At 48.6% G+C, this 12,195-nt stretch overlaps 1 protein-coding gene across 8 annotated transcripts in view; it reads left to right on the plus strand.

The window, feature by feature from the left end:
• The first annotated feature begins 7,293 nt into the window (after positions 1–7,293).
• The window catches only part of ABLIM3 (actin binding LIM protein family member 3), a 113,034-nt gene continuing 108,132 nt past the window's right edge, over positions 7,294–12,195 (plus strand). For 2 of the 8 annotated variants that reach the window (XM_039483678.1, XM_039483681.1), the window contains exons 1-2: positions 7,659–7,878; positions 8,032–8,132. In XM_039483678.1, the coding sequence (XP_039339612.1) occupies positions 8,120–8,132 (13 nt within the window). In that variant the 5' untranslated portion in view covers positions 7,659–7,878; positions 8,032–8,119. Of the gene's footprint in view, positions 7,570–7,655; positions 8,133–12,195 lie in introns of those variants that run through there. The other 6 variants (XM_039483679.1, XR_005583488.1, XM_039483680.1 and 3 more) reach the window with 6 other exon arrangements.

The raw sequence follows: 12,195 nt of genomic DNA on the forward strand, positions 1-12,195 counted from the left end.
GAAGGCCTGAGTTCAACTCCTGCCTTAAAACAAAAGAGTAAATGAGTTTAGTCCTTCTGCCTACATATGATTATGTCCACATCCCAGAACTATCCAACAGTGTCACAAGATGCCTACATTGGGAATAAGAGAGGATGTTGTGAGTCATGATTGAGGGTTATTGATAGATCTGTGGGAGTACCTGAACTAGATCAGCAGGAGGAGTGGAGGCTGCAGATCAGGACTGAGGTGCACTGGCTGGGAGTATAGGAAGTGAGGAGGAAAAGGAAGGACTAGAATAGCAGGGGGGATGGGCAGGCCACTGCTGAGGTTGGCAGAGCTGGTGGGAGGGGAGGAAAGCGCGTGCAGTCAGGGCCGCCCAGAGGATTCAGAGGGCCTGTGGCAAAGCGGGGGGAGCGGACATAAAAAAAAGGTGCCACCTACTGCAGCGTTTGTACTCACTGGGCGGCGCTCCAAGTCTGCGGCGGCGGCAGGTCCTTCACTCGCTCCAAGTCTGTGGCATCAGCTGCGGCGGGTCCTTCACTCGCTCCGCATCTTCAGCAGCACCGAAGGACCCGCGGCTGAAGTGCTGCCAAAGGAGCGAGTGAAGGGCCCATCGCCGAAGTGCCGCCGAAAGACCCGGACTGCCACCAGGTGAGTAGCCGGGGAAGGGATTCTCGGTCAGGGCTCGCAGGGCCCGGGGCCTAGGGCAAATTGCCCCACTTGCCACCCCTCTGGGCAGCCCTGTGTGCAGCGCCTGCCAGTCTCGCACTTGGCTAGTGCTGGTTGTTCCTCACATTCAGAACTGAATTTCACCCCCAAAATTGCAGGAACCACTTTGAGTTTGAGTTTCCCAGTGAAACAATGTGAGGAACAGAAGGAAAAACACTGACCTGTGATAAAGCCATTCCAGCAACAAGACAGAAGAAATGTTTGCCAAGGCTAAATTGCTCTTACTGTGTTATCCCCTGGGGGAGGGGGAGGTCTGGGAAAGTTGAGGGAGAAGAGCCAACAAGCCTCCATGAAGGAAGGAAACTCTGAGGTTGTTTTACAAGAAATTCTCATGGTTGGTAGGACCATCCATTGATCACGTATTGGGATCCCGACCTCATGGGTGGTGGGAGGGTGCTTGCTCTTTCAATCAATCCTCAGTGCTGCAGGGAAAGTTGAAAGGGAAAACGAAAAACCAGTGTCAACTTCTGGGACCTTAATGGCCTGGTACACAGCAGGACTCTTGAAAGCAGGTCAGATACTTCAGCAGGCTGCACCTCAGATGCTATAAATCAGCAGAGCCCCACTGACTTCAGTTCCCTGATGCTGCTTTACATCAGACGATCGAGCCGACCCCAGAACTGTTCTGCTTCAGAGCCTGGCTTTCACAAGGCAGTGTGGGTAACTTTGCACATGCACATTTTTTGCACAGTAAGTTGTCCACCTAGACTGTGGTGTGGTGTAGGTGCCATGAACATACAAGTACATGCATGTGTAAAGTTGCACACACACAAGTAGTGAAAACTCAAGCCCAGAGTGTCTGACCTATGGTGTCAAGCCCTATGGAACTACTAAGGAGTCCTACCCTCAAAGCAGATCCCGATATTCTGCTGTTTCTGGGAGCGACACTCCTCCTCGAAGCTTGTGCTATCAGAGCAGATAGCATCTGGAGCAAGACACCAGAAAGGTCTTGGTTCAACAGCTGTAGGGCCTCCTTTGGGTTCAGTGCAGTTACCCCAGGAGTGACTTAGCCCCTAGTCTTTAGCATGGTTAATTGTCTGTACCATTTTCCCTATTCATCACAAGTGGCTATTTGTCCCTGTAACAGCTTTATTCCTTTCTCAGGGACTTATCTGAGCTCTCAGCCTGGCCCTTCTGAAATGCTGATCATGCAGTGGGCAACCCTAGGGATTGGTCCAGGGCAAGGCTATTAACTGTGCCAGAAAGGTTGATGAAAACTGGACACTGAGAGGTGAATTATTTGCGGCTTTGTGCTCTCAGTTTCCCCCCAGGCAACCCTATTAAAGTCACCCATCTAATTAAGCCTCCCAATTCCCCTGTTGGGTGGGTCTGTATTATTATCCACAGGTTAGATACGGGGAAGTGGAGGGACAGAAATTCTCACATGGCAAGGCAGGTCTCCCCGGCTGTCCTGGTGCCCACTCTTCTGATTTCCTCTTCGGGGAACACTTCCACCCTTTCATGGGAATGTTTATGCTGGGATGTTGGCATGTTTATTGGTTGGTAAGGCAGCTAGTCAATTTCAAAAGCCCTCTAGCTCCTTCTGTGATTTGAATTCCGTGCATGGAGGCAAATCCCTTCAGGAGCGCTGTCCCTTTAGTCACATATGTATCGTCTGTGTTGCAGGATGCTCATAAAGAGCTGAGCAAAACTGTTCTCCAATGATGCTTGGAGCACGGCCAGCCCACAACCATTCCAGACAGTTTGAGTCGTTTTTTTCCCCCTAAACATTTGGACAGTGCTAAAATTAATGTCTGAAAACGTGAGTTTGCTTGAAAAGAACCTATCATTTGATTATCATTGTAATGCACACAGCCCAGGGAACGTCTGCCCCTGTCTCTCTGTGTCTCCTCCTCTCGGCGCTGGGAAATGCCGGGAAGGGCTGTCGTGTGGCTGTGTAGACTGGAACAGAGCCCGACCGCTGGCAAATAACTTGTGGGTGCTGCAGTTGGGAGTAGGGCTTTATGCTGGTTGAAGCACTGAATGTTCTGCCCACTTCTACCCTAGCTGCCTATGCTCCTGGCCTCTCCACTAAACCAGAGCATCTCAGACATTTATCTCCCCTTGTCCTGACTGCCAGCTTATCTATGGACTCCAAGGGACAGTTTCTGATCTGTTATACCTTGAATACTCCATTGACTTCAAAGGCAGTGACTCTGGACTTACATTAGAGAGCACCATCAGGACATCACACCTTTTCCAACTGACTTACAGCCAGAGTTTCTGCATTAAATTCTAACAGGTCAGGACATTTCTCCTTAGCAATTTAGTTCACTCCTGCACTGAAGGCAATGGGGCTGCACAGATGTCACCGAGGGCCTCAGATTGATGGAATTTAGACTTGCACACACTTCTGTTAAGAAGTTCCTGTCCTGGCACCCTTGCCTCTTCCCAACAACCTATGACAACGCAGCAGCAAAACATGTATCTCCCACACAAAGCCTTCCCACTCCCACACCACTAGGGAACACAAACGGGCCTTGCGGTGTATCCTGAAAGGCAATAGACATGGGCTAGTGTGGAAGGGGTGAGGGAGACAGTTTCAAAGCTGAGGGGCCCTTGTGGAAAACACTCTGGCAGCTGCCTCCTTTCTCTCACCACAGCTATATACAAAACAAAGCTATGTGAAAAGGGACGTTAAGGTTGCCAAGTCAAGCATTCAGACGTTAGGAAATGCCGGAATCAAAACTACCTGTGCAGCCTTCATTCAGCCCTCTGGTGTGTCTACATTATGATACAGTCTTTCATTACATGATCAAATACAATTTGTTTCAAAGGGCCCCTGCCTCATTTAGTGCACCAGGTGGATGGTGCTCACAGAATGGGTAGTTATTCAATATTTCTTTTTATCCCCATCATTCAATGTGTGGCCCAATGTCATGTTTACTGCATAGATACCATCAAATACTGCACTGAATACATGGTTATTAATTTCCTCCCTGGCTTTCCTATGGCAATTAGCACTGTAGGATCTGGGTGCTTTACAGACCTGAATGGATTTATCTTCACAGCAACTCTGTAAGATGAGGGGGTGCTATTATCCCCACTTCACAGGTAGGGAACTGAGGCACAGAAAGATTAAGGCCAACATTTATTAAGTGTCTAGTAGTTTTGGGAGTCCAGCCTGAGACATCTAGAGCCTCAGAGTATGTAGTATTTTCATAGCACATTGCATGTCCAGAGCACAGCTCACATTTACTTCACTTACAGCTGATTGCTCAGGACTTCTGTACATCAGACCACAGGGTCTCAAGTCAGGCACCAAGAAAGTGAGGAACACAAGCAGCAGCCACTTGTGAGAAGTTGGGTTTAAAAGACTTGCCCAGCATCAAGCCGGACCTCTGTGGCAGAGGCAGGGGTAGAATTCAGTTCTCCGGGGCGCATTCAACAGCCTAAACCACAAGACCGCCCTGTCCTTTCCTGCGGTCCTCTGCCTCGTTCACTACACACGTTCCAACTTCTGCACCAAATGAAGCCAGGACAGCCAGCTTCATTGACTACACAACCCCGAGTCATCTCTTAGCACCATCCATGCTGTGCACTGAGTGAGGCGGGAGTCTTGTGGGGGAAAAAACGTGTTTTATCGTGTAATTAAACATTGTACCATAATGCTTAGGCACAAGGGAGCCATATTAAGGTGGCACAGGCAATCTAATTCCTGGGATTTCCTACTGTTTCAGTGCTTGGCTTTGCAACTGTAAGGTTCCTTTAATATAAGAAATTACAGATAAAAAACTCAATATTTAAAAAAAAGCAAACTGAAAAAACAGCAATTCCATTATGTGGAATTATATTGATGCTCCTCTTAGGTCATCAGCAGCAGGACCTTTAGCTCCAGAGCACAGACATCTACCACTTGAGCTAAGGGAGTCAGTGGTAGCAGTTATCCTCTATATGGACCAGTCACTAGAGTGAGATAAGACACCCCCTTTGCTAATGGGTTTCCCAAATCTTTGCTGTTAGCAGAGGAAAGTTGGGACTTGGGAAACTTCGACTCTATTCCAGGTTGTGAAAAGCAGTGCTCTTGAATGGTTATGGACTATCGTGCTCCGTTCCTATCCAGACTGCTCCTATTCCACCCACCCTTGCCCCTCCCTCTACATTTGATTCAGGCTGCCCGCTTCCTCTGTCATGTACCCCTTGTACAGGTTGCAGGACTGCTACTAGCAGGGCAGGCTTCTGTACTCAATATGGACTGGCTACCGAGCTGCCTTCCCAGAGAGACACACCAGATATGCTCACTGTCATTGCGTTGCCAGGAATGGCTGTTGCAAGGCCAAGGTATGTTACATAGGGTACCACCTACTGGCTAAACCTATAACAGCGTTATATATTCTATTATATCCTCCTTTTCCTGGTTCCATTGAGAGCACAAGAGAGACAGTCTCCCCTATCTGACACAAGAGCCTCCAGTTAGTGGGAGAAGCAATTGCAGGAAACGTCCTACTCAGCCCCTCTGCCCTGGTGGAGCACGCTCAGTACAGATGGAACATTGGGAGAATTTAGTTGCCAGCCTCTAACAAACCTCTAAATATGCATGTGCAAATAGTGATTTTCAGAGGCATGTCACTCAGACATATCATGGTGGATTTTCATAAGGACAGCAATACACACTTCTCTGGCCCAAGGGTGACTCGCTTGCCAAGTTTCAAGCAATGTATTTTCCCCTAACCTCATTCTCATAAACAGGTGAGTCATTTTTGCTGAAACTCCTCCCTCCCATCTCCTCAAAAAATCAGTCCAAGCCAGACACCTGGCATTGAAAATTTCAACCTCATTTGGCAAAGTCATAAGCAACTGAAAACAGACTCTTATAAAGGAAATGTTAACTATAGGCATTACTACAAGTTCAAAGACCGACAAAGGACAGGGGACAGGTATACAACATATAGGCAAAGTGAGCAGAGTGATGATAGACTCCTGACTTACTAACTACATTGCTTTCTTGTTTTAAATTAATCCCCTCTCTCCTACATCAATTTCCAACCTCAGTTCCAGTGTCCTGAACCTCCCCACCTCCCTATGGAAATGAGCAGACTGCTCCTATGATACACAAATGAAATAGACACATAGAGGATTTCATCAGTTGGTTTGCAGTACAACCAAAGGTGCACAAGTAATTCACACGACCCACTACACGTCACCAGAAACATCTGCTTCCTCAAATCAAACAGAAAAATGGCCCTGCCTGTGTGGCAGGCAGTGCAGCCAAAGGAGCTGGGAGAGATGCAAAGCTTGTCAGGCTGCATAAAGAAACCCCTTTCATTAGACATGAGATCATTGCTTGCTTCTTTGAACCCTGTCTGAGCTACTCTTCAGGTGGGACTGCCACACAGCAAGTCTCAGTTCCTAAACTGTAGCTGACTGAACCGCATGAGCAGCTCCGCTGGGTGATGCTTTATTCCGGTAGGTACAGAGTTACTAACAAAACAAAGAGTGGATGACTTTGAAGTCCTTTCCGGAATCCTGATCTGATGCCTGCAAAGACAGCTCCTCGCTGATTCCCAGGGAAGAGCATTTTTCCATCTGGACAGCCAGGTGTGATATACGCATTCCTCCAGTTCCCCTAGAGCCCTCTTCCAAATCATTCCCTGATGTACTGAAGTCAGCAGAGCTCCTGATTTCCAAATGTGGGACACGGCGTCGGGAAAAAGACCTGCAACTAAAGGTCAAATCCTGAGGTCCTTAATCCAGCAAACCTTCCACTGAAGCCAGAGGGACCAGGACACTAGAAAACTCTTAGTGAGAATCTTAACACAAGAGAGCTTTTTTTTTTTAAGCATAAAATAGTATTTTCTATAGCCACAGTTCACTAAGCAGCATTTCTGGGATGGATCACTTACTATGGCACAAGGGGGATAATACCAGGTGTTTTTATAGCTGTCAAAATGGAGGAGCATCCTTCCTATGGAATGACAGGTGGGAGATACAGGAGCTAAAGGTCGGATGCTCACATTCTGATGGAGAGGGCCAATAGTGACTCCTTTGGCCACTTACGATTAGGCTTGGTAGGATTCGATTTTTTCAGTAAATGTCAGTAAAGATCGATTTCACCCTACACACACAAACCCAGGAAAAAATATTTCGAGCAATTATAATTGGCAAAGTAAGAAAAATGCTGCTTGAAAACTTAGAGTCTGATTTAAGGACACTTACATTGTATAGCTTGACATGTGGTGTTGACAATATGTGTTTTAACAATTATAAAGCTTGAACGTTTGAAATCGTCTCCTGTTATTAAATAATCCATGTCTGACTCCCCATAATTTCCCACTCTGTGAAAAATTAAATCGAGCAAAATTAAAAAAATGCCTAAAACCCATCAGTCTGCACAACGGTGACAATTTAAATAAATCAAAATGGGAAAAAAATGCTTAAAAATAAACATAGATATTCTCCATGGAAATTATAAACAAATACAAATCCTAGTCTGCTAAGCCTACTGAAGAAGAAACTTTGAGGGCCTCCCAGTCAGTCACCCTCCCCCCGGCTATAAATATGATGGGACCGTGACGATAGGGAAAGGTGAAAGTTGGAGAACACATCGGATGAGTGAGGGGGAGGAATTTGCAAAATTGCAAATGGATACACCTGCTTGCTTGCCTGCTTCCTTCACTTTGCAAACTCGATGCATTGCATGCAACCAGCACCGGCGCGTTTCAGCCAGCAGAGGGCAGCCCGAACAGCCCCTTTGCCACCAGCAGGATCAAGCCAAGCAAACCCTGCCCAATGTGGCTAATTTCCTCTCTCTCTCGCCTCTTCGTTTTCATCACAATTTTCAGCCCCAGCCCTGCCTGAATGGAACTCCTCCAGCTGCACTGGAAAGAGGCTTCTGCTGACAAACTTGCCTGGGAGGAGGTGAGCGCTAGGTGGGGCTCCCCTCGGATAGATTCAATAGCTATATGATAACTGGGGTGGGGGGCGAGCAGCTTCTTCTGATGAGCAAGCTCTGTGCGGGTCCTCCTCCCCCTTCTGTGGTCCACACCCCCCCTGGAGCTATAAGAAGCGCTTTCGCTGGAATTGGTCTGCATTGCATGACAGCACCCTCCAGAGAAGTCAGCCCTGAGCAGGAGTCAGTCAGCTGCCTCTGTGCGCTGCTTCACACGGCGGATCTGTTGCTGGGAGGGGAGAGAGACGGAGGAACACCCTGCCCTGGTTTATTCTCAGGTTCTCTGCTTCTTTTTGTCCCCACCCCTGACTTTAGTATCTGCCTGCTCAAAATTAAGAGCAAAGGCAGGAGCCTGGGGAGAGAATAGCGTGGGACGCAGGAGACACCTTGGCATGAATTAGATGGCAATCACACGGAAAGATTTCTCCTAGGAAGAAAAGGAAAAACCCATTCCCATAAAAAAGAGAGGATTGAAAGAGCAGCTTTGTTGAATGAGAAGGACCGAGCAGGATCAGCAGCATGAGCACTAGCAGTAAGTACAGCTCTTCCTTTGCTATGGGAATAGGGGCTTATTTTGCATGGGGTTTGGCTGAGAGGAATAGGAAGGAAAATGTCACATCAGGGTGGACTATCCCAGTGTGTTTTTTTTTCTTCCTTTTTGATGGCCTGCAAGACAAGGAATGATTTTTTTCTTAGGCTTTCTTTGTTATGACTAATGTGCTCAAGCCCCATGTCCACCTCCTTTAAAGACTTTTTGGACAGCAGTGCATAGACTATATTGTCTACATGCAACATGGTTTGAAAGATCTGTGCAGTCACACACACACTGATGTGCAATAGACTTGCTTGTGCCACCACCTATGTGTAAATAGACATGGATCTAATAGGTGGGCAGAGTTTGATCAGAATGAAGAGAGATCCGGGAATGATGTCCCCTCCCTTATCCAGGTTAGTGGGTATCTATTGTATGTGTGTGAGACACAGACACATGCTACGTATGAATTGCTAAATAAGCAGAGCACAGCTAGCTAATGTGCTGCATGAGATCACTACAGGCACATACTGCTCGCCTGGATGGCTCCCTATTTTGCAACTTAGATTTCAGAGTCTTGAGGGACTAATTGGTCCTTGCAAGTTATCTATTTTCTCTTCTCTTTGATTGTTTATTATCTAGCTTGCTAGCAGAACTTTGGCCAAGACCCTTAATAAAGGTACCCAAGCTAGCCAGTACCCAAATCAATCAATGCAAAATACCATCTGAGGGTTGGTCTGCTGGTCTCCCCCCCCCCGGTTGATTTTTAGTTCTAAAGGTTATGTGCATGAAGAACTGAACTCCCACTGACAGAGAACAGCAGTTCAATGACTTGTATGCTCCATCACAGTCCTGGGCCTGCCTGTCCTGGGTTTCTCAATACCAGGGAGTGGAGTAGCTCCAAGGCAAAGTGCGAGGAAAAATTCCTTGGCAAGCTCCAGCCGACAGAACAGGTGATCCCAGATTTGTTGGATCGTGTCATAGACAAGTAAACTTTCCAGGCTTCCTCTGCGGGAGCCACACCTGGAACACGGGCTGCCTACATGTCATGGGGGATGCTCACAGAGGAGACAATAGGGATCAAATCCTTCCTCAGACACCAGGTGGATGTACGCACCCTCTGTGTCTTGCTACTTGATAAACTCCAGGGCTGGTGAATAAATGTCCTGGAGGGATGGGGATTGTACTTCTTTGCTTGCTGGATTTCAGGGATTAGGGTGATCAGCTGAGAACACAAAGGGGCTGGATTCAGGCAAGAGAGACTGGGAAGGGATTTTTGCCCTGAAAAGATTGTTGACAAATGCATAATAATTCCTCCTGATTATTTGCTTCCAGCTTTTAGCCACCAGCTTGGGTGCTGATAATCACTGTTTGTGGAACCAGCATTTCTTAAAGATCCAATTGCGCCACTAAGCTCCCACGTGTTCAGAGGGGCCAGTCAAACCCAAATAGCAGAATTTGCCCCTTGGCGACTGGTGAGAGAAATGTGCCATATGAGAGGCAGCATGATCAAGTGACTAGAGCAGGGACCAGGAGCCCAGGAGTTTTCCTGATTCTGCCACTGACCTTCTGTGTGACCTTGGGCACATCACCTTGCCATGCCTCAGTTTCCCCATTTGCAGGATGAAGCTGGGATAATGATGCTCTTTGTAAAGTGCTTTGTGATCATTGGCTGAAAGGGGCTTATGTGGTGGTGGTGGTATTCTGTGGCTATTAATGTAATATCATTATTATGGTTAATGAAAGTTTGGAAATGTAATTCATTTCTGTCCTCACCAAAGGATTCTGAGCCCCTGAACTGGGCACAAAAGAGGTCTACATGCCTATTTATTTAGGGCATCTGTTGCCACAGTGCTGTTGTTTCTTATGGTAGCACTGAGAGGTCCTCACCAGGATCAGGCCCCTACTGTGCTGTGCCTGGCGCTGAACACATAGGAAGAGACCATCTCTTTCCTCAAAGAGCCTGCAGTCTGCTATGAACCTCACAACCAGTTTATGGCCTAAAAGGCCTGTGTGCCCACAAGTCCATTATTGGGGTGTGTACAGGGCTGGAAGTTACAGGGATGTGTGGGGAAGAAGACAACTCATGTTCCACTAAATCTATTAGTTTAATAGGTGTGAGGAGAGGGCAGAAAAGAAGGGACATTCCCCTTGGTAAATGCTTCCTGTCTAAGCTCTGGGGGTGTCGAATACTCCCCTCCCAGGCATGCAGTACTACAGCAAACAATACCGCTCCTTAGGCTACTGCATAACCCAGCCATGTGGATACTGCCCGTTGCCTGAGAGTCTATCAAATTCCACAATCCTGCAGGGGAGAAACAGGAACCTGGCCCTGATGTCTTCCCTCCCTTCTCAGCTTAGTCCTTAAGACTGGGGTGGGCAAACTTTTTTTTTTTTCTTGGCCTGAGGGCCGCATTGGGTTTCCAAAATTGTATGGAGGGCTGGTTAGTGGAGGTGCTGCCTCCTCAAAGAGCTAGACATGGCCTGGCCCTGCCCTGCCCCCTATCCGATCCCTCCTGCTTCTCACCCCTATTGAGGCAGGACTCCTGCCTCATCCAACCCCCATCCCCTAACTGCCCCCCAGAATCCCTGCCCACACCTCACTGCCTCATCCAACCCCTCCTCTCATTCCTGACTGCCCCCAGAACCCCATCCAACCCCCACTCTCCTTCCTGACTGCCCCCTGGGGACCCCTGCCCCCATTCACACCCCCACCCACTGACCACCACCCCGAACTCCCCTGCCCTCTATCCAACCCTCCCTGCTCCCTGTCCCCTTACCGCGCTGCCTGGCACACCGGTGGCTGGTGCAGTTACAGCCGCACCGCACAGAGCACCAGGACAGGCAGTTGCGCTGCCTGGCTGGAGCCAGCCACACCAGCGTGCAGCACAGAGCACTGGGTCAGGCCCCGGCTCTGCAGCTGCGCTGCCCCAGTAGCTCGCAGCCCCACCGCCCAATGCATTGCGCTGGCAGCGGAGCGAGCTGAGGCTGCGGGGGAGGGGGAACAGCAGGGAGGGACTGGGGCTAGCCTCCCCGGGCAGGAGCTCAGGGGCTGGGCAGGAGGGTCCCGTGGGCTGGATGTGGCCCACAGGACATAGTTTGCCCACCTCTGCCTTAAGATGTTGTCTCTTTGTGACCCACAATTCTTCTGGCCAAGAGAACTGGAAGGGACTCCATTCAGGAGAGGCTGTCCATTTAGAGACTCCTGGTGCCACTGGTTAGCTGGAGAGATGAGTAATGGGAGGGGAGTCTTTCCTAGAGGTTGAGTGTGCTGCCTCTTGTCACACTGCAGCTTTTTGCATTCATTTTCCAGCCTCTGTATTCTCAGTGGTGTTAGTGTTGAGTTCAAGCATGTCCTGGCACCCTGTTCCAAGCACCGGTATCCGATCTGACCATGTAGAAGTACTCCCAAAGTGTTTCCAGTGCCCGTTGGCCTGAAGGGAAGAGCCAGGATTTGGAGTCAGAGCTGGGTCACTCCCAGAGCAGTGTGTGGGAGTGGAACCCAAGTCTTGCACAGGGCAGTACTCCCTGGCCTAGGGAGTCAGAACAGGATCAGGAGCCAAATGGGGTCTGTCTGAGGCAGGACACTGATCTCTCTAACTCATTGTCCTCCTTCAAAATCATCCTTATAACTTTCCTTTGCCATGAGGCCTACAAAAAAATTTGACAATGGTCACACTGCTGGTGAGCTGAGGCCACTGCCTACCATGCTGACCAATATTGTCTCATGTTTCCTTGTACGCCCCTGTCTGTCGTTATCTATCTATTGTCTCCTACTTAGATTGGAAGCTGTTTGGGGAAGGACAGTCTTTGTTCTGTTTGTACAGCACCTAGCACAGTGTGGCCTGGTTCATGACAGACCGGGTCCGGGGTGCTACAGAGAATACAAATAATAGATCACTCATGCAGCCCAAACATGGGGCTAGCCCAGAACCTCAAGCTGGTGAAAATCAGAGTAGCTCCATTGACTTTAGTGAAACTACGGCAATTGACACCCATTCAGGAAGTGGCCCATGACTTCCTACGACTCCCCGCTCCCTCATTTCTAAAGCCTGCATTCTAA

Source organism: Mauremys reevesii, linkage group 8, assembly GCF_016161935.1.
Source record: "Mauremys reevesii isolate NIE-2019 linkage group 8, ASM1616193v1, whole genome shotgun sequence".
Lineage (NCBI taxonomy): Eukaryota > Metazoa > Chordata > Testudines > Geoemydidae > Mauremys > Mauremys reevesii.